The sequence below is a fragment of the Aquarana catesbeiana genome, linkage group LG02, assembly GCF_042186555.1.
Source record: "Aquarana catesbeiana isolate 2022-GZ linkage group LG02, ASM4218655v1, whole genome shotgun sequence".
NCBI classification, from domain to species: Eukaryota; Metazoa; Chordata; class Amphibia; order Anura; family Ranidae; genus Aquarana; species Aquarana catesbeiana.
The window spans coordinates 451,003,676-451,026,703 of record NC_133325.1 but is presented as its reverse complement, the minus strand read 5'-3'; the positions used below and the strand labels follow the sequence as shown (position 1 = coordinate 451,026,703).

The 23,028-nt window shown below is 45.1% G+C and overlaps 1 protein-coding gene across 1 annotated transcript in view; it reads left to right on the top strand.

Annotated features, from left to right (window-relative positions):
- Window positions 1-8,497: 8,497 nt before the first annotated feature.
- The window catches only part of TMEM35B (transmembrane protein 35B), a 45,083-nt gene continuing 30,552 nt past the window's right edge, over window positions 8,498-23,028 (top strand). The window contains exon 1 of the mRNA XM_073615584.1: window positions 8,498-8,676. Coding sequence (XP_073471685.1) covers window positions 8,569-8,676 — 108 coding nt within the window. The 5' untranslated portion in view covers window positions 8,498-8,568. The remainder of the gene's footprint in view (window positions 8,677-23,028) is intronic.

Sequence of the window (23,028 nt, the reverse complement as noted above, 5' to 3'; positions counted from 1 at the left end):
GTCTTAAGACCCGATTGGCCAGGAGGAGAAGTGACTGTCTGGTCTCTTTCAGAATGCTCCAGTGACTCTGGGCTGTGTCAGTGGTCAGCGCTCCGCCATGGACTCCGTACGGGAGGTGTTTGGCTCCTGGGGGCCCCCCGGTGCTGTGAAGTCGGGGATGGAGAGAAATTGAGACCCCCACTATAGGGGGATTTATCTATACTGGTATGTACTGGGAGGAACTGGGATCATACCCCTTTTGTACTGGTATGTACTTAGAGGAATGGGATCATACCCCCACCATAGGCCCTATCACGCGCAATCGACCGAGCGATGGGGGGGGCTGGGGGGAGAGTGAGGTTTGTTTGATGCCCCCAAAAAAATGGAGCACCAGCCGCCACTGTATTGTAGGGACCAGCTTCAAATGGAGTGTTGGTAAAGAACTCATTGCCACATGAGGTTGCCTATTTGGCATCAAAATCCACCATCATAGAGGTTGCTAAAACACAAAAAGACATTCTAAAAGGAAAGAGACCAGCTTGTTATACTTACCTGCTCTCTGCTGGACGCCATATGACGCCCAGTCACAATAACTGAACCACCGCCCGACCGTCATTCTGCTATAGGCTGTGTGGGAAGTGGTTAAAAACGCTTATAAACGCAAAACGTGCATAACAGCGGCTACAAGCATTTGGTATTTAAAATGCCGGTAAACTACAGTCCTGAATGTTATTTATCTGCTTTAAAAAAAAATGCTACTAACTGCAACTGCCTCTAAGACCCCTTTTACACTGGGGCCGCCCATGCATTAGCAGTAAAGGGGTCACTCGTTTTAGCGGTGCTTTTCGGCTGCTAGCGGGGAGCTTTGAACCCCAAAGAAGGGGTTAAAAATGCCCGTGTTGCTTTTCAGGCGATTCGGAAGCGCTGCCCATTCATTGCAATGGGTAGGGGCGTTTTGGGAGCACTGTATACAGCGCTCCCAAACCGCCCCACAGATGCTACTTGCAGGACTTTTTCTAACATCCCACAAGCGCACCGCCCCAGTGTGAAAGCACTCGGACTTTCACACTCGGGAGGCATGGGAGGCAGTTTTCAGGCACTTTACAGGCCCTATATCTAGCGCTAAAACGCCTGAAAACTGTCTCAGTGGGAAAGAGGATTTCCGGTCTTATATACCCTGCAGAGGTTGTTTCTGCCAGCCTGTTTGACCATCCTAGCAATAGGTTGTCCATACCATCTGGTAAGTGTCCCTGCTCACTGGGTGTGGAGTGTCACTAGATGTCCTGCACGATTACTTGGTGGTGGATTTTTCTATACACATATAATTAGTATATGTGTCTGTCATAAGGACTATGAACCTTCATGGTTTTTGTTTTTGTGGATGAATTTAAAAATGCTATAGTCTGCACATCCAGCTTTTGTCTGACGAAAAAGCAAAATCGGCTGTTGAAAGCATCATAATAACGATCCAGAAATTGGCAGACAGCTCTTCGTACAAATTTTTCCATCTGATTTTCGTATCGTGGGTACGGGCCTTTAGGTTGGTCAGGCTATGGGCTTCACAAAACCTAGTAACCATTTATTGTCCTCCTGTGCTTAAGCAATTGACTGTTGGTAAACTTTTTTGTGGCACTTTGATATATCTTGTAAAACCCTGTTTTCCACACTGGAAGAACACTGGTCACTGCTGGGACTGCTTGTACTATGTCTGCAGTCTCTGACCATCTCCTGAAGTATGTCTGCAGTCTCTGACTGTCTCCTGTAGTATGTCTGCAGTCTCTGACCGTCTCCTGTAGTATGTCTGCAGTCTCTGACCGTCTCCTGTAGTGTGTCTGCAGTCTCTGACCGTCTCCTGTAGCGTGTCTGCAGTCACTGACCGTCTCCTGTAGTGTATCTGCAGTCACTGACCGTCTCCTGTAGCGTATCTGCAGTATCTGACCGTCTCCTGTAGTATACCTGCAGTCTCTAATCCTCTCCCGTATTATATCTGCAGTCTCTGATCCTCTCCCGTAGTATATCTGCAGTCTCTGATCCTCTCCCATAGTATATCTGGGAGGTAAATCCCCTCAAGGTCAGTCTGTGCCCCAGTGTAATCCCCCCAGGTCAGTCTGTCCTCCAGTATAATCCCCCCCCCGGTCAGTCTGTCCTCCAGTATAATCCCCCCCCGGTCAGTCTGTCCCCAGTACACCCCCCCCCCAGGTCAGCTAATGCTAACAGAGGTTGGTGTGAAAGGGGCAGGAAGGCCTCTGTACAACTGCCCAGGGGCAATAATCTGAGAGCTGAGTATTTTAGATAACGAATAAGTAATCAGGGACACACATCCAGGAGTGCAAGGAGTAATATGAAAACCCCAAATGGAGTGAGGGATTCCCCCCCAGGAGTGAAGACCCCCAGGTGGGAACACTGCAGGGGGGGTGATAAGAGGAGACCCCAATACCTCACTCCTCCAGTTAAAGAAGACCTCCAGCTAATAGGACTGCAGGGAGGTGATTAGAGGGCCCCATTATCCAGGAACATAAGAACCCCCTCCCCCTCACAGTTAAAAAAGGCTGCTGCCTGGGAGGACTGCAGGGGGGTAATGAGAAGGGACCCCAATTCAGGAATAAAGGAATCCCCCCCTCACCCCCTCCAGTTATAGAAGACCCCCAGCTAGTTGGATTGTTGGGGGTGATGATAAAGGGGAGCCCTTCCAGTTATACAGGTATTTGCCTTCCTCCCCCCTCCAGTTATAGAAGACCCCCAGCCAGTAGGATTACAGGGGGGTGATAAGGGGGACTCCAATCCAGGAACATGGGAACTCCCCTTCCTCCCCCACAAGTTAAAAAAGACCCCCATCTAGGAGGATTGAAGGGGTGATAAGGGGAACCCCCATCCACGAATAGGTGAGGGGTGATAAGAGGGGACCTTGCTAACCCCCTCTGGTAGAAAGAGACCTCTGGTCAGGAAGAACACAGACATTTGCCCCCTCCTCCCTCTTAATAAGGCGAATGGTAGTGCAGTGATGAAGACATTCAGAGAGTAATGCCGCGTACACACGAGTGGACTTTACGGCAGACTTTGCCCGGCGGACTTTTCAACGTACTTGTGATGGACTTTCTGAATGAACTGACTTGCCTACACACAATCCACCAAAGTCCGTCGAATTCGTATGTGATGACGTACGAACGGTCTAAAACAAGGAAGTTCATAGCCAGTAGCCAATAGCCGCCCTAGCGTGGCTTTTTGTCCGTCAAACTAGCATACAGACGAGCGGACTTTTCGACCGGACTCGATTTCGACGGATTGATTTAAAACATGTTTCAAATATGTCCGTCCAACTTTTGAGAAAACAAAGTCCGCTGGAGCCCACACACGATCGAATCGTCCGACGAAATCCTGTCCGCCGGGCAAAGTCTGCCGTAAAGTCCGCTCGTGTGTACGTGGCATTACACACACAGCAGCCCTGGTCACAATGCAGAGGGGAGTGACTCACAGTAGCAGATAAGGAGAAAAAAATCCCATACAGCTCTGATGTCTGTAATGGAGCTCTGGGCTGTCAATGCTGCTTTTACTCATCGCTCTGTCCCCCACACTGTTAAAACTCTCGCTCTCAGCGGTGGTGGGTGGTGTTATGGAGGGCACAGCACAGGCTTCATTCACAAGAGGATTCACAGCTTTGCTGACTGGCGGGGGAGGGAGGAGGTTGGACAGCAGGCACCTCACGGTGGAGAAAGCAAAGCGAGGGAGATGTTTGTGACTGGAGGTATACTGCTGTGTCCGGGTTAGAGGAGGACAGAAACCCGGGCACAAGTGTCAAAACCCAGACTGTCTGGGTCGTTCCCATACGGGTGGCAACCCTTCTCCTGTAGTATGTCTGCAGTCTCTGATCATCTCCTGTAGTATGTCTTCAGTCTCTGACCATCTCTTGTAGTATGTCTGCAGTCTCTGACCATCTCTTGTAGTATGTCTGCAGTCTCTGATCATCTCCTGTAGTATGTCTTCAGTCTCTGACCATATCTTGTAGTATGTCTGCAGTCTCTGACCATCTCTTGTAGTATGTCTGCAGTCTCTGACCATCTCTTGTAGTGTGTCTGCAGTCTCTGACCATCTCTTGTACTATGTCTGCAGTCTCTGACCATCTCCTGTAGTATGTCTGCAGTCTCTGACCATCTCCTGTAGTATGTCTGCAGGTGCAGTCTCTGACCATCTCCTGTAGTATGTCTGCAGTCTCTGACCATCTCTTGTAGTGTGTCTGCAGTCTCTGTGTCATGCACCTGGTGATGGAGCCTGATATGCTGAGGATGGCCTCTCTTAAAACTCTGACTTGGAGCCCCTGATAGAGCTGACAGGAAGCACCAAGATGCAGAGTGCCTGGCGGGATCACTGAACCTGGAGCTGGATCGGAGCACTCGGCTGGGCTGTAGAGGTGTCTGTAGGAATCCCAGAGCAGAGGTAGGCAGGTAGCTGGAGCGAGTAGACAACCAGTCCCCACAGACTGAAGTGCAGATGCAGAAGAAGGGATGGTGGCACCCTCGAGGCTGAAGAGAAGGCAGGTACAGGCAGGCCGGGTCATACACAAACGGGCACGTCAGGAACAGAGGCTGAAGCAGAAGCGGAATCAGATTACAGGCCGGGTCGTCAACAGGCTGGCAGCGAAGTGGCAGAAGGAGCAGGCAGGTGCGGAGTGGACAAGCCGGGGTCGGATGCAGGCAGGAAACAGGAACGTCAGGAAGCAAGCCGGGTCACAACAGGAACGGAAGTCAGGTAAGTAATTGCAGGATACACAGGGAAAGCTGCAGAGCAGACAGCACTGAGTCTGGAAACTGGCTGAGTTTAACCACTTGCTTACTGGGCACTTAAACCCCCCTCCTGCCCAGACCAATTTTCAGCTTTCAGCGCTGATGCACTTTGAATGACAATTGCGCGGTCATACAACATTGTACCCAAATGAAATTTTTATCATTTTTTTCCCACAAATAGAGCTTTCTTTTGGTGGCATTTAATCACAGCTGGGATTTTTATTTTTTGCTAAACAAAAAAAGATGGAAAATTTTGAAAAAAAAAAAATCATGTGTCACAGTTTGTTATAAAATTTTGCAAACAGGTAATTTTTCTCCTTCATTGATATGCGCTGATGAGGCGGCACTGGTGGGCACTGATAGGCTGCACTGATGGGCACAGATAGGCACAGTTAAGGCGGCACTGAGAGGCACAGTTAAGGCAGCACTGATAGGCACAGTTAAGGCAGCACTGATGGGGACAGATAAGGCGGTACTGAGGGGCACAGATAAGGCGGCACTGATGGCCACTGATGGGCGCTGATGGGTGGCACGGATGGGTAGCACTGATGGGCACCACTGATGGGGGGCGTTGATATGCGGCACAGATGGGCGGCACTGATGGGCAGTAATGGGCGGCACTGATTGGCACTTATGGGCACTGGTAGGTTACACTGATGGGCACTGATAGGTAGCACTGATGTGCAGCACTGTTGTTGTGGCACTGATGTGGGCACTGATGGGTGGCACTGTGGGCACTGATGGGTGGTACTGTGGGCACTGGTAGGCGGCACTGCTGCCTATTGCTAGGTGTCACTGGAAGGGGGCACAGATGATCGCCGTGATCGGGACTGATGTCCCTCTCACGGCCGCCAGTGATCAGCTTTTTTTTTCCTCCTCACGCTGTCAGCGCTAGGAGAAAAAATAGCCGATTATCGGCTCTGTTTACATCACATGATCAGCTGTCATTGGCTGACAGCTGATCATGTGGTAAGGGGTCGGGACTGACCCCTTACTCTGATCTGTGATCAGGCGAGTCTCATAGACTCGCTGATCACCGAGCACGCACCGAGTGAAGGGGGCGCGCAGGCCGCTCGTGCACGAGACAACGTCAATAGACGTCGTCCCAGCACTGTAGGTCCGCGCTGTTGCCGTCATTTGGCAATAGCACGGATCTGAAGAGGTTAAATAGCCTGTTTGGGCGGCAAAAGCTGTCACAAGGTGCGTGCGCACCAATGGCATCCTGACAGGGGCAGAGGTAACAGGTCATCTTCTTCTGCAGTCATCTTGGGTGCTGGCATGCCCTTCCTGACAGGCAGAGGTAACAGGTTGTCTTCTTCGGCAGCCATCTTGGGTGCTGGCATGCCCTTCCTGACACTCTGACCATCTCTTGTACTATGTCTGCAGTCTCTGACCATCTCTTGTAGTATGTCTGCAGTCTCTGACCATCTCCTGTAGTATGCCTGAACACAGCCACACGCAGGTGAGTGGCCCCGAATGCACACTCTCTATTGGGGCAATACACCTGCATTCACACATGACTGTCAAATTAGCACCTGTGGCTGTTTGTACATCTGCTGTGTCTCAATAGCATAACACAGACTACCTGCACACAGCTCCAGCCACATAAAAACAAAACACTGAATCACACTGTACAGGCCACATCACCCATTTGATTGAGCCCCAAGACCTCATTTACACACAGGTCTTTGTCCGCTTACCGACCAGCCGCCGCAGTTTCACTGCGGCAGAATAGCACGGCTGGGCGAAACAACGTTACCTTATGTCGCTTTGCCTTTTGGCCACTAGGGGCACCCGCAGCGTGTGCCTGGAGCCGATGCGAGTGCTCGGCAGGTGCGATCACCGCCGGGCTCCCGCGAACTCTCTTGACAGAGCAAGAACCAGGATCTGTGTGTATAAACACACAAATCCCGGTTCTTTCACGGGAGAGGAGACAGATTGTGTGTTCATACTAAGTATGAACATCGATCTCTCTCTCCTCCTAGACAGTCCCATCCCCCCTACAATTAGAACACACCTAGGGAACACAATTAACCCGTTGATCGCCCCCTAGTGTTAACCCCTTCCCTGCCAGTGACATTTATACAATAATCAGTACATTTTTATAGCAATGGTCCCAAAAATGTGTCAAACGTGTCCAATTTGTCCGCCGCAATATTGCAGTCCCGATAAAAATCGCAGATCGCTGCCATCACTAGTAAAAAAAATAATAATAAAAATGCCATAAATCTATCCCCTATTTTGTAGACGCTATAACTTTTGTGCAAACCAATCAATATACACTTATTGCGATTTTTTTTCACCAAAAATATGTAGAAGAATACATATTGGCCTAAACTGAGGAACAAAATGTGTTTTTTTTTTAATAAAAAATGTGGGATATTTATTATAGCAAAAAGTAAAAGATATTGGGGGTTATTTACGAAAGGCAAATCCAGTTTGCACTACAAGTGCAAACTGCAAGTGCAAAGTGCACTTGAAATTGCACTGAAAGTGCACCTGGAAGTGCAGTCGCTGTAGATCTGAGGGGGACATGCAAGAAAAATAAAAAACAGCATTTTAGCTTGCACATGATTGGATGATAAAATCAGCAGAGCTTCTCCTCATCTCAGATCTACCCCTTAGTTTTACAGTGACTGCACTTCCAAGTGCACCTTCAGTGCAATTTCAAGTGCACTTTGCACTTGTAGTTTGCACTTGTAGTGCAAAGTGGATTTGCCTTTAGTAAATAACCCCCTATGTGTTTTTTTCAAAATTGTCGCTCGCTTTTGTTTATAGTGCAAAAAAATAAAAACTGCAGAGGCGATCAAAAGAAAGCGCTATTTGTGGGGGGGGGGGGGAGGACATAAATTTTGTTTGAGTACAGCGTCGCACAACCGTGCAATTGTCAGTTAAAGCGTTGCAGTGCCGAATCGCAAAATATATGGCCTAGTCACTGAGCAGCCAGATCTTCCGGGGCTGAAGCGGTTATTTATTAAGTGCCAGTTCACACAGGGGCGACTTGTCAGGCGACCTAGCCGCCTGACAAGTCGCCTCCCATTCTGTACAATGGAACCGTTCTAATAGGAGCGACGCAAGTCACTCCGACTTAGAAAAAGGTTCCTGTACTACTTTGGGGGCGACTTGCATAGACTTCTATACAGAAGTCGTTTTGCAAGTCGCCGTGGCAGTGTGCAGGTCGCCGCAAGTCGTGCCGCCCCTGTGTGAACCGGGGCTAACTCAATGCAGTTGTATCTTTTAGATTTAGCAGGAATTTTGTAAGTTATGTTCTGTTTGTGTCCGCTATTAATGATTTTTTTTTTTGGTAACAATATTGTTTTGATATATTTGGGGGGGCCTGTCAGGTAGGCTGTACGGTCCTATGATTTCTTTTTTTGTTTTGTTTACAAACTATTTTTATTTGGTGCAAAAAATGGTACAAAAATCTTTGTCATGTGCCAAAAAAAAGACAATATAGGTAGTTTACACATAAGAAAGATCAAAAATATATTCTGTAATTGCTGATAGATATATTTAGTTTTAGTAAGTTAACACTTTAACACTCTATAATTGTTGTGTTATGTATGTATATATATATATATATATATATATATATATATATATATATATATATATATATATATATATATAATATACGATTTCTAAGAGCAGCCCTGTGTCACACATGAGATTGTTGTGAAGTTTATGTGTAGACAGAAGTTGGGTGGAGGGAGTCCCCATGTCTCCTCCTCTCTGTGTGATACACTGCCCCTTCAAGTCCACTAGTCTATATACTGTGTGTGTGTGTGACAGAGAAAGGGAGGGGGCAGCCATGGCCGTTGTGTTCACTGCACTAAGAGTTCTCCTAGGCTTCTTCTTTGCCTTCTGCGGACTGATTAAACTGACGGACCAGGTCTCAGCCGAGGTCTACCAGCACATGGTAAGTAGAGCTCGGGGTGGGGCGGAGGTGTGTGAGGCGCCCGTGCGGGGTTCCTTTCCAACGCTGTGGCGGGAACGGGCGTAGCTCACCTGTGTGGTAATGGCTCGCTGTGCTGTGTGTACAGATAACTGGAATGAACGGGAGCTGAAAACAAGGCCTATACGGCCACTTCTTGTGTGTGACCCCCTCCTCGTACTGCATTACTGTAGCGGGAAGCTTACTGGGCTGTGTTCTGTACTGGGCTGTGTTCTGTGGTGTCAGTCAGGAGACACCCCTTCACCATTGGCGCTTAAATGTCTTCCCTTCTGTGTATTGAGGAGAGGCGGGGAGGCTTCATACAAGGCAGAGCCCATTGTAGAATACACTATGTGGGCTCCTCCTCGCCCTCAGTGCACCATGACTTCCTCTTGTTTCTTTCTATCAAATACTTATTTATTTTTCCTTTTTTCTTTCTTTTTAGGAAAGCAGGGAAGGGTTGCAGCCTGTCTCCCTCCTAGGGCGACTATTTCTATTGCCCACAGTAGGTTGCTTTTCAGAGGGTGTCTGGGAGACCACCTAGAATCCTGCACTGAACCACATGCTCCGCACACAGTTACAGGATAGCCCCATTCATTTAAATGGGTTGCGCTGATGGCAATATTGCACATGAGGGGTATATGGCTGGCCATATTTTTTTTTTTTGTCATTAAAGCGGAGTTCCATTTTTTTTTTTTCTCGTTTATTAAGGCCTCATACACACTGACGTTTTTAACAGCGGCTTATTTGAGCTTTTTTTGCTGCTTAACCGGTTCAATACTGGGCATTTTCACCCCCTTCCTTCCCAGACCAATTTTTAGTTTTCAGCGCTGTCGCACTTTAAACGACAATTGTGCGGTCGTGCAACGTTGTACCCAAACAAAATTGACGTCCTTTTTTCCCACAAATAGAGCTTTCTTTTGGTGGTATTTGATCACCTCTGCGGTTTTTATTTTTTGCGCTATAAACAAAAGAAGAGCGACAATTTTGAAAAAAACACAATATTTTTTCATTTTTGCTATAATAAATATCCCAATTTAAAAAAAAAAAAATAAAAATTTTTCCTCAGTTTTGACCGATACGTATTCTTCTATGTATTTTTGGTAAAAAAAATCGCAATAAGCGTATGTTGATTGGTTTGCGCAAAAGTTATAGCGTCTACAAAATACGGGATAGATTTATGGCATTTAAAAAAAAAAATTATTTATTTTTTTTACTAGTAATATCGGCGATCGCGATTTTTTTTTTTTTTTTCATGACTGCGACATTATGGCAGACACTTTTGACACATTTTTGGGACCATTCACATTTATACAGCGATCAATGCTATAAAATTGCATTGATTACTGTATAAATGTGACAGGCAGGGAAGAGGTTAACCACTAGGGGGAGACGAGGGGTTAAATGTTTCCTAGGGGAGTGATTCTAACTGTAGGGGGAGGGGACGCACAAGGGGAGGAGACCGATCGGTGTCACTCTGTACCGGGAACACAGATCGGTCTCCTCTCAACTGACCGGCCCGGTTAACAGGCAATTGCGGGTGCCCGGCGGCCACCGGGCACACGCACCGGGTCCCGAGCAACGCGGCGGGCGCGCGCGAGCGCCCCCTGGGCGGCCGGGGAGCCCAGGCCGTCATATGACGTCCACCCAGGATGGGAGATCCCATCTGTGGACGTCATTTTACTATGGCTGGGTAGTGAAGTGGTTAAGATCGCCACTCCATGTTATTCAACGGGCTCATACACACCACAGCGTTTTTGAGCTGCAACAGGCATGGTCGTTTTTTAAGCTCCAAAAAAAAAAACCAAGGACCAGCGCGTTCTGAGGCGCTAGAGCTGTTTTGACCCCAAAAAAAAGCTCAAAAACGCACATTACCGCTATACCGACGTTTTTTAGCGTCAGCGTTTTTAAATGTTTATGTGGGTAATTTGGCAGTGGAAAATAGCAGAGGGATGTTTTAAAAAAAAAAAAAAAAAACGCGCCTTAGCGTTAACGTTTGCAAACGACGTTAAACGCGCATTGGCGCCAAATCAAAATGTTAATAAAATTGCGTTTTTAACACTGCTTTTTTTTTTCCAGGCGTTGTCACTAGCTTTACAGCACATTTTTTAAAACGGCCGTGTGTATGAGGCCTAAAAGTCAGCAGCTACACTTTTTGTAGCTGCTGACTTTTATAATAAAACAGACACTCACCTGTCCAGCTTTGCGGCTGCCCGAAGCCTCGCTCCTCTCCGCAGCGCCGTCATTGCAACTGTGGGTGCCCGGCTGTAACAGCCTCCAGCTTCACAGCCAGCTGCACCTGCGTGAGTCGCTCTCCTAATGGCCAGGCAATCTTCTGGGACCTGTGATGTGTCCCAGAAGATTGCAGAAACGGAGGGGGACAGGATGAGTCACCTAGGCAACGGAAGCAGGAAGTACCTATCAAAACCAGGTAAGGTACCCACTACCCCCCCCAAGAAAAAATGACATGCCAAATGTGGCATGTAAGGGGGCGAGGAGTGCTTAAAGCGGAAGTTCCACTTTTGGGTGAAACTCCGCTTTAAGCCAGTGGGTTGAACGGAAGGGAATGGCTCGGTTTCCCCATCAACACATTCAATGTGGAGGGGGGGAATCCTCCTCCTCAGCTGTCGTATTCTGACAGCAGGGAGACTTCCCCGCTATCAGAATACACTGATCAGTGTTATAGCCTGCAGTGCTGATCGAGCAGAGAAAATCCATCAGCGGGGTTGTACAGAAGTCGATTGGATGATCAACGTCTGTACAACCTCAGTGCCCACCAATGGATCAAAATTTGTCCACTCCCTGCTGGACCGGCCAAATTTCAATCCATGTACACCCTTTTTTTTTTCTTGCTTTGCTTCTGTGTTTTGTTAAAGTAATATTAAAGTTGTCCATTCGGCCGTCCCCTCTCTCGCTCTCTCCTCATTGGCTTACTGACTTTGACAGCAGTGGGAGCCAATGGCGCCCGCTGCTGTGTTTCAGCCAATCACGAGGGAGAGTCCTGGGCAGCCGAGGTTCACGTGCTAGATTGAGATGGGCTCAGGCAAGTTTTAAGGGAGCTGAGGGGGGCTGCTGCACACAGAAGGTTTTTTTATCCTAATGCATAGACTGCATTAGGATAAAAAAACCTTCTGCCTTTACAACAACTTTAAGAGGGGGTGATAAGACGCTGTAAATGTACACTAAACCATAGGGAGAGTCATCTCTTGTCCTGGTAAACAATAGGGATGAGTCAGTTGCTTTACTGGGCCAGTCTGCATTCCTTGATGCACATAGGGGCATGTATACATGCAGCTGCATGGCAGGGAGTGTCATGGATGGTTGTGATTGTCTCAGTATAGTGACAACTTCCTGGTGGGCTCTCACTAGGATCCAAGTGCACCTGAGCTTCATTGCAATCTGTGAGTCCCTCTGCTGCCCTGGAAGATGGGACCTGTAGTTCCCTTTCATACCCAAGAAATTTGTTGTGCGTTTCTAGAAGCACTGCAATGCTTGACAAGAATATTTTCATTGTATACTATGGGGTCCATTCACATCTGTGATGTGCTGTCACACCAAAGAAGTACAGAAGCTTCTTTGGAGAAGGGTCACACATTTTTGGCACATGGACTTCAATGGAAGCACCTAAGTCACGTGGGGGGGGGGGGGGGAGCAAATTTTCACTGGGTTTTGACAAACCAGCCAAAATTCAGTCAGAGTGGGGTCCTCTCATCTGCCTTCCACCAGACATGCCTTGATTGAAAAATTTGAAGGAGAGGGGCAGAAAATTGTACAGCACCGGCCACCAATCAACCCAACCCTGTTTTGATTTTTGATAGCTGGTGGAGAAGTCTGTCGAAATACCAGTAGCTGCTGCAGAACTCCATCTGTAGGCTGAACAGAAAAATTGTTTCCTTTTGGGACAGTTGTTGTGGTAACAATGAAAATAATTTTTACAATGTGTCTACAAGTCAGGGGATAAAGAGAAATTCTCTTTCTCCTAAAATGGGTAGAAATCATAGGGGTTTTAACCCTTCTCTACTCCCTCCAAAATAAACTAAAATCGGCTTTAGATGTCTTTTTATCAGGCGATGGCGAATATACAAACGTGGCAGTGCGTTATAAAAAAGTCCAAAGTTCCAGCAGTGCCCAACATCATTATCTGTTTTGGCCTTGCGAACTTTGCCCAGCCTCAGAAGAGATAGCAACAGTGTAACAGTATATTGCTGCAAATACATTTTTTTTTCTCCTGTATTAATGACCATGAGATTCTAATAGAAGTGCATGGATGGAAGAGATGGAATTACTCGTTGGACTGTTGCCCCCAAGAGCTTGTGTGATGCACACAAAGGCTTCAAGTACATTAGCAGCTCCTAAGCCTAGGTTCACAGTGATGCGATTTGGCATGCGATCAGACATGTCAAATCGCATTCCAAATCAGCGGCTATTGCCGGCAATAGCACCGCCTGAATCTTTGCGCCGCTGCACCAGTTCCCAAAAGTAGTTTCTGTAATACTTTTGGTGACTTCGGGGTGCGATTTGTATAGACATCTGTGCAGGGACTAGCACAGATGTCTCTGAAATCCCGTAGTCAGACTGACATGCCGATATGAAATCATGCGAGTTCAGCTGAACTCGCATTATTTCTAACCCGCTGTCAGTGTGAGTTTAGCAGCTGCTGCAGTTAGGAGAGCTTCAGCCTCCCTCAATGCAGAAGAATCACGCTCAGGATAGGAATGTTTTGACTACTGGACGCAGGAAAACGCAAGACACGGCAATATATATATATATATATATTTTAAAATTTTCCCACAGCAAATGACGGCCAAGTGTACATGAAGCCTCGTTGGGCTTGTTTGTGAAAACTAGTGCAACTAAAACCACCATAAGCAGCCAGCCACATCTGCTGTTTGCTTCATATGCCTTTTTTTTTTTTTTTCCTGAATGGGTTAGGGAAGGAATCCCTTTTTTCCCTGTCCCACCAGGCAGCATTCTCTGTAGAAAAATCAGGGAAAGTGAGGAAATCACTGAAAAATTGAGGAACATTTTTCTTTTTTTTTTTTTTTAATTACAGCTACAGTTTTATTACAGATATAAAGCACTAATAATTTATGCATCGCTTTACTTAATGTGCATTCACATCAGGCTCTGCCTTCAAGGAGCTTTCATGCTAATGCCTAGTGCACACGATCAGAAAATCTGATGACAAAAATCACTTTCGATCGTAAGAAAATCTGATCATTGGCACACCGCTTTACTAGCCAATGATGACTGTTCATCCAACAATATCTGAAAGGACAAGCACGGAAATATTTCTCATACGATACCAGTACAGTATTCACCCCAAAAAAAAATCGGAAGACCACACATGCTCGGAAACGAAAGAGTACATTACAATACATTACATCATTTACGAAGTTGTATTCTGTCGTACAAGAAATTTCGTAGTTTTAGTAACCTCATTTTCGATATGAGACTAGATGCAAAAAAAAAAAAAGGATGATTATTCGTCCGATAATCTCATCATGTGTACTAGGGTTAAGGTTCCTTTATCGTATGCATTAATATACAGTGGGGAAAATGAATTCTTTGATCCCCTGCAGATTTTGTAAGTTTGCCCACTTATAAAGGAATGAAGGGCTTATCATTTTTATCATAGGTGTATTTTAAATGATAGAGACAGAATAACAGCCAAAAATCCAGAAAAAATACCTAAAACAAATTTTATATATTGAGTTGCAGATCAGTGAATAAAATCACGGATCTGGCGGACAGATTACTGGGAGGGGCTGGGGAAGACCCGGCTGTCATGGTGCACGTTAGCACCAATGACAAAGTCGGAGGTAGATGGAGTGTCCTAAAAAAATGATTTTAGGTACTTAGGAGCTAAATTGAGGAATACTACTGGTACTTCGAGCCACACCAGAAAGGCAGAGGGAGATTAGGGAAGTAAACAAGTGGCTAAGGAGCTGGTGTAGAAAGGAGAGGTTTGGGTTCCTGGAGAACTGGGTGGACTTCTCAGTTGGTTACCAGCCGTATAGAAGGGACGGACTGCACCTAAATGAGGCGGGTGCAGATCTGCTGGGAGTGAAGATGGCCCGAAAAGTTAGAGGGGCTTTTAAGCTAGGATTTGGGGGGAGGGTCCAGAGGTAGAGATGGTCAGCGTGGAACAAATTCCAGAGGGTAGTATTGGGGGCATTAGTGGTAGGTTGACTAAAGTACCTCAACCCAAGGTAAGTACAGTAACAAGTCCTATTTGCAACCTCAGAACACCATATAAGGAGATAGTATGTGAACGGTTTAAACTACGTGGCATGTTCACCAATGCCAGGAGTCTGGTGGACAAGATGGGAGAACTAGAGCTACTGTTGTACGAGGAGGATTTAGATTTTGTAGGAATTTCAGAGACTTGGTTCAACAGCTCTCATAATTGGCTGGCAACCATTCAAGGGTATTGCCTATATTGCAGGGATCTAAGGTTTGACAGTTCCTAAATGTCTTGCAGGACAATTTCATGGGTCAGATGGTAAATGCACCAACTAGAAACAAAGCGTTACTACACCTACTGATTACCAACAATACAGACCTGATCACGGATGTGGAAATACAGGGCAATTTGACAAACTGTGATCACAGGTCAATTAGTTTCAGTATAAATCACACAGATAGGAAACAAAAGGGGAATACAAAAGACACTGAATTTCAAAAGAGTCAACTTCCCTAAACTACGATCCTTGCTAGAAGATACTAAATGGGATAAAATCTTAGGAACTAAGAACATGGAGGAAAAATGGGTATGCTTTAAGAGCATGTTAAAAAAGGGTATTAGCAATTGCATCACAATGGGAAATAAATTTAAAAGCGCGAATAAAAGTTCTGGATGGCTTAACTCCAACGTAAGAATGCATATAAAAGCAAAGGAGAAGGCGTTCAAAAAATACAAGGCTGAAGATCGTCATCATCAGCATTCCAACTTTACAAAGAATGCAACAAGAAATGTAAAGTTGCAATCAGGGCGGCTAAGATAGAACAAGAAAGGCACATAGCCGAGCATAGTAAAAAAAAAAAATCGCAAGAAATTCTTTAAGTACATAAATAGTTAGAAAGGGAGGTCCCATAAATAATGATGAAGGAAATCTGGTTACTATGAATGGAGAGATGGCGAAGGTATTTAATTTATTCTTCTCCTTAGTCTTCACGAGGGCATCGGGGGGCTTCAGTAACCAAAACTGCAATGTTTATCCTCATGACATGTCACAGGAGGCACCCTCATGACTATCAGAGGACAGAATTACAAATAGAGTTGAAAAACTTAACATTAATAAGTCACCGGGACCAGATGGCTTGCACCCAAGAGTATTTAAGGAACTCGGTCAAGTAATTGCCAGACCATTGTTCCTAATTTTTACAAACAGTCTACTGACTGGAATGGTACCAGCTGACTGGAGAAAACCACTGTAGCACCAGTAATTAAAAAAGGGCCAAGATACATCCCTGGGAATTACAGACCAGTTAGCCTAACATCAATTGTATTTGAAGCCCTTGGAGGGGATAAGGGAATATATACAAGAGTTTAGCAATGACAACGGTATCATTAGCAGTAATCTGCATGGATTCATGAAGAATCGTTCTTGCCAAGCTAATCTATTAACCTTCTGTGAGGAGGTGCGTTGCCATCTAGATAAAGGAAGGCCCGTAGACGTGGGGTATCTGGATTTTGCAAAAGCATTAGATACCGTTCCCCATAAACATTTACTTTGGCATGGACCATAGGGTGAGTAGATGAATTGAAAACTGGCTACAGGGGCGAATTCAGAGGGTAGTGATAAATGGGGAGTACTCGGAAGGGTCCAGGGTGGAAAGTGGGGGCCCTCAGGGTTCTGTCCTGGGACCAATCCTATTTAATTTTATTCATAAACGACCTGGAGGATGGGATAAACAGCTCAATCTCTTTATTTGCAGAAGATGCTAAGCAGGGCAATAACTTCTCTGCAGAATGTGGAAACCTTGCAGGAAGATCTGAACAAATTACATGGCAAATGAGGTTTAATGTCCTGTAGAAAAATGTAAAATGCATTTGGGTGGCAAAAATATGAATGCAATCTACTCACTGGAAGGAGAACCTCTGGGGAAATCTAGGATGGAAAATGACCTGGGGGTCCTAGTAGATGATAGGCTCAGCAATGCCAAGCTGCTCCAAGCAAAGAAAACAGAATATTGGCATGCATTAAAAAGGGGATTAACTCCAGAGGTAAAATGATAATTCTCCTACTCTTACCAGCGTTCTCTCAGACTGTGTCCTTAACAGATAATTTCCCCTCTATTCCTGTTTTAGTGACCGCTTAAAATGTTAGTATTATCCCACCTTTCTGAGTCTCATTGACAATGGTTGCCAGGACAAATACAGAGAGCAAATCTCCTCAGCAGTAAACACAGACGACAATAAAAACTTTGCAAGGTGGTTCTAATTTCCCTGTGGATGTTTTATCTTAAATTTCCACTCACTGTAGGCACTCATGCTTTCTAGCTGGTTCTTTTGCCCTCCAGAGCCTCTGGCTGTTGATTCCTGGTGACCCTGCTCTCGCCCCTCACTCCATTCTCTCCCTTACTTGTATTCCCACCTCCCTTTCCTTCCGTTCTTCCCAACCCTTCAATCTTAGAACTACACTGTCCCACAAAATGTAGCTAAAAAAAACATCCCTTACAGAAATGTTTTGTTTCTCAGGCAGTCACACTCTTGCTCACCATGACATAACCATTCCTGGACCAATTATTGGCTTCTGTCCAGTTTTTCATACATATTCATACCAGTCAAACCAAACCCCGAGGCCACCTAACCAGAGCTAATGTGTACCGTAATTGTATAGCTATATACCAGGGATGCTTGCCATGTAATCTTGTACAGCTTATATGACCGTCTTGAAATGTGGAGGAGAGAGAGGGCCAGAAGCAGCAAAGCCATCCGAGAAGAGGATGGTCCAGGCTGCCCTGTGCAAAACCAACTGCACAGAGCAGGTAAGTAGAACATGTTTGTTATTTTATTTATTTTTAATCGAGACTTTACAATCATTTTAACCAGGACATTGTATTAACCTTCTTTCTATCCTAAAGTTGGGTATACATGACCTGAATTTTGGCTGGTTCAACAGAAACTGCCTGACATTTGGTCAGTGTATACAGCAGCCGGTCTGACAGAAACTAGTCTAAAGATCGACTTTTTTTTTGAAGAGACACGATGGAAAACCAGCATGTGATCAGTGTGTTCTGGCAGTGGGGCAGTCCCTCTTTCAGAAAATGGCACAATGGGGATATCGTCGCACTAATGTCGTGTGTATTAGTAGCGCAATCTCTCAATTATTTTTTATTTATTTTGTTCAGCCCGCTGGGTTGAATGAATAAATACTTCGTGTGTACCAGGCTTAAGCGTCAGACGCCCAGGGACAGGTCTTTTCATACCTTTACATGTGGCAGTCAAGATTTACCTCAAGTCACCTGCTGCAATTTGTCAGCCTGATTCCTTCTTTGTACTTCCTGAAGGTTTAGTGTTTGTTACCCTAAAAAAAATGGATACTGTTCCCTTAACGCATGTTATACAGCACCATGCTTGTGCTGTATCGTTTGGCCCCCGTATCACCTGAAATACCTGGCCGATCCTGGCTGGCTATACCCTCCCTTCTGTAAACTGACCATGGTTTATCATGGCTTCTGAGCACTGACACCGCGGTCCGTTTACGTGCCTTTGTCAGCTCTGCTCTCCTATGTCCTCCTCCCCCTCCCTCCCTGCCTGTGAGCTCCATCCACTCCATGACCCTCCCCTCCTGCTGCTCTCATATCTATTGTATAAGCATGCCATCTCCTGTTATATAACGCTATGTACCCCTGTGCTGTATTAAAAAAAAAAAAAACACAGATTATACCTTTTTCTATATCAGAGCGTCTCCCGGTGCTCACGTGAGATCTCTCTCCTCACCTCCTCTCCAGCGGGCGGCAGTGCTTGGCCCCACCCACTGTATCTGTCAGCTGGGCAGAGGTGAGCGCCGGGAGATGCTCTGATATAAGGTATAATCTGCTTTTTCTACAGCAGGGGATAGCATGCTTATACAATAGTGGGTTAACAACCACTTTAAGGAAGGGTCCCATAACTTCCAAATCTACCATTTCTCATTCGATCAGTCAGCCTGATCGAATAAGCAAAGTTGCACCATTCTTGGTGACGGCTCATTCTACCAGGAGTGTTGGTGCTTACTGGCCTATTTGACATCAAACTTTGGTTGCTCAAGTTTGTGAGGCTGTTACCTGGTCTTCAGTTCAACTTTTACAAAAAGTTACCAAGTGAACATTTCAAGCCTCTGATTATGCAAATAAAGGAGGAAAACCACCGCGCTATATGCTCTATACAGTTAACAATCAAGTAAGTAGATGTCAGGCAATTGAAAAAGAGCAGCCGCTTAAAGGTGGGATACACACACTAACAATAAATAAAAACAAAAGAAGCAGCGCTGTAAATCAAATATGTGATAATAAAATCACAAGTGTTGAATAGTGATAAATAAAGTTCATGAACAATCAAGTGACATAATAAAGTTCAATCAATGGAGGAAGTCTTCAAAGGTGCAATAGATGAAACCGGACAACTGAGTTCCTTATTTGACAAATACAGATGGGACTAGATAGACCTTCACCACACCACAGTGTTATGAATAAAATGGGCGCTTACCAAATGGCAAGCTTAAAAAAGCTTGTGACCTTAACCCGGTCGGGGCCTTTCCTGAGATGGGAACACCGTTAGACAACTCCTCAGACCGTGGATGGCTCGCTATCCTCCACATAAGGATACCAGGATGCAGAGAATACTATACTCCTAACTTGGAGTTGTTCTCACAAACAATGCCCCAAAAAAAAGGAAGGAAGGAAGAGCAACATAGCGTAATCCTGGATGGATATTTATTTAAAAAACATTAGAAATACACTTACAGTGTGTTGAATAAAAACAGCATAGAAAGCCGGCCGGCTAGCACGAACACCCGTCCTACAGACGGTGGATATGGCACGTCAGCACGTCAGCACGCCTGACGTACGTTTCGTCACACTTCTGACGTCGTCTGGGGCACGGGCGACGCACTGACGTGTCGCTCATATATAGCAAACAAATATAACCAAGCCTCGAAATGAACAAAGCCGGAAGTCACCCTGCGCTCCACCGGGTAAAGGCGGAAGGTATGGGAACGCCATCTTAACTAAGGGATCCCCTGTTTAAACGGATACCAATTTAGTTATTGTGATAAACTTGTAAATAAATGGGAAAGGAAAGGGAAAGGGGGAAAAGGAAAAGAGGGGAGGGGGGAAATTGAGCTCACTGGTATCAAATATGAAACCGAATGCCAAGTTAAATTAAATTTAGATTGGTTTTGCAGGGGCCCAACTTCCCAACGGTAAAGGGCACACCTTGGCATAGTTATAACGCCTAAATCGGTGAACCCATAAGTGGATCTAATTAATGTTGGCATAATCAAGGGGCACCCCAAAGGGACAATATTCCAGATAACACAGCTGGAGGGAAAGGTGACTTCCCAGCCTCGTATATACAACCAGTTCAAAGATTGGGTAATAACAAGCAGTAACTCCATTATTACAAATAGAAAAGTAAATAATATAAAAAATTACATGTAAAAATTAACGTTATAATAAAAAAATTATTAAATGGCATCAAACCACCATTATATAAAGAAAACCGTAGAATTAAGTCAGAGCATATGGTAAGTACACAAACACCAAAAAACGGCCTCATTGGGATGTAATCCAGGAGATGTATAGGATTCTTGGAGATAGAGAGACATATACCCCTCTTGGATCAGACCCCAAAATTCCATATCTTAAAGAATTAAAAAAGGTGGTTGAATATGGTTATAGCCAAGGGATTTTAAATAAAAAAGAAAAGGCTTATTTAGTACCCAAGGCCCCCCGCACTCCCCTTATTTACTATCTACCGAAAGTGCATAAACACCCTACCTGCCCCCCGGGGCGTCCCATTGTAAGTGGGATTGATTCCCTTACGTCCCGGGTGGGCAGGTATATCGATTTTTTTCTACAACCCCTAGTGGGAAAAATGCCTTCCTTTGTTAGAGATTCCAAATACATTATCAATTTACTTACTAAATATACCCCTACCATGTGGATAGTTACAGCGGACGTAACGTCCCTATACACGATCATTCCCCATGAGTTAGGCTTATATGCAGTTGAATATTATTTAAGAAGGGACTCAGGTCTATATGATGAACAAATCAATTTCATCATGATACTTTTAAGATATGCTGCGTCCCACAATTACTTTTGGTTCGACCAATGTTTTTACCGACAGGACCGTGGAGTCGCGATGGGGGCTAAATACGCCCCCAGTCTTGCGAACCTGTTTATGACCCTGTGGGAGGAGGATGTCGTCCATGTTTGCCAGAGGCCCCAGCTCAAGCTGTGGGCTAGGTACATTGACGACATCCTCCTCCTTTGGGATGGGAACCGCAACGACCTTGACCTCTTTATGGAGGAACTGAATCAGAACAATAGGGGCATTGTACTTAAATTTGAGGCCAGTCAATCTAATGTTCAATTTTTAGACCTCAATATTACCATACAGGACGACCAGTTTATGACCTCTACGTTTTTTAAGAAAACGGATCGTAACTCCTATATTCCTCTGAGTAGCTGCCACCATAGGTCATGGCTCCGGTCTATACCTAAGAGCCAATTCATGCGACTTAAACGCAATTGTTCTGATGACTCTCAGTTTTTGCAACAGGCTGGTATTTTGATCAATAGGTTTGTTGAAAAAGGGTACACCAGAGAATCTCTGACTCATGCTTTGGAGGGGGTAAAGGTTATGGATAGGAGACAACTACTGAGTGAGAGGGTGCTTCCTAGAGAGAATCCCGTAACTCTGCCCTTTATCACCACCTATTCTATCCAACATGATAATATTAAAAGCCTACTCAATAAACATTGGCACTTATTGGGCAATGATCCCATCCTAAGAGGGGTTATCCCAGATAAGCCACAAGTGATTTTTAAGGGAGCTTCATCTCTTAGGAATAGATTAGCCCCAAATGCTCTCGACCCCCCTGTTAGGGGTATTCAAGGTCTTTTTGATAACCTGAAGGGGTATTACAAATGTGGGAGGTGTCGGGTTTGCAGGCTAAATTCTGTGCCATCTAGACGAACCCCTAAATTTACCTCCTCTAGTACACAAGAGGAGCATGACATAAAACCTTTTATCACCTGTACCACAGAGGGGGTCGTCTACCTACTACAGTGCCCTTGTGGCCTACAATATGTGGGCAGGACTAGACGACCCCTCTCTGTTCGCTTGAATGAACATATCACTAACATCTTAAATGGCTTTCCTAAACATTCTGTTTCAAAACACTATCTGGTTTCTCACAACAAAGATCCCTCTAAAACTTTGTTTTTAGGGATCGATAGGTATCGGCCTCACTGGAGGGGGAGTTCCCTGATTAGGAGCATCTCTAAACTTGAGATGCTCTGGATACATAAAATCAAGTGTTATGTCCCACATGGACTTAATGTCGATACTGATACCAATGCCTTTATTGACAACTCATAATGAACCCCCTATATCTAGCCCACTGACCTACCTACTGATCAATAACCAACTGTTGTTTATGGTATTATTGGCCTATATCTTACTTGATTGATTGAAGCTCTCTTTGGGTTGTCATACATCCCAATGAGGCCGTTTTTTGGTGTTTGTGTACTTACCATATGCTCTGACTTAATTCTACGGTTTTCTTTATATAATGGTGGTTTGATGCCATTTAATAATTTTTTTATTATAACGTTAATTTTTACATGTAATTTTTTATGTTATTTACTTTTCTATTTGTAATAATGGAGTTACTGCTTGTTATTACCCAATCTTTGAACTGGTTGTATATACGAGGCTGGGAAGTCACCTTTCCCTCCAGCTGTGTTATCTGGAATATTGTCCCTTTGGGGTGCCCCTTGATTATGCCAACATTAATTAGATCCACTTATGGGTTCACCGATTTAGGCGTTATAACTATGCCAAGGTGTGCCCTTTACCGTTGGGAAGTTGGGCCCCTGCAAAACCAATCTAAATTTAATTTAACTTGGCATTCGGTTTCATATTTGATACCAGTGAGCTCAATTTCCCCCCTCCCCTCTTTTCCTTTTCCCCCTTTCCCTTTCCTTTCCCATTTATTTACAAGTTTATCACAATAACTAAATTGGTATCCGTTTAAACAGGGGATCCCTTAGTTAAGATGGCGTTCCCATACCTTCCGCCTTTACCCGGTGGAGCGCAGGGTGACTTCCGGCTTTGTT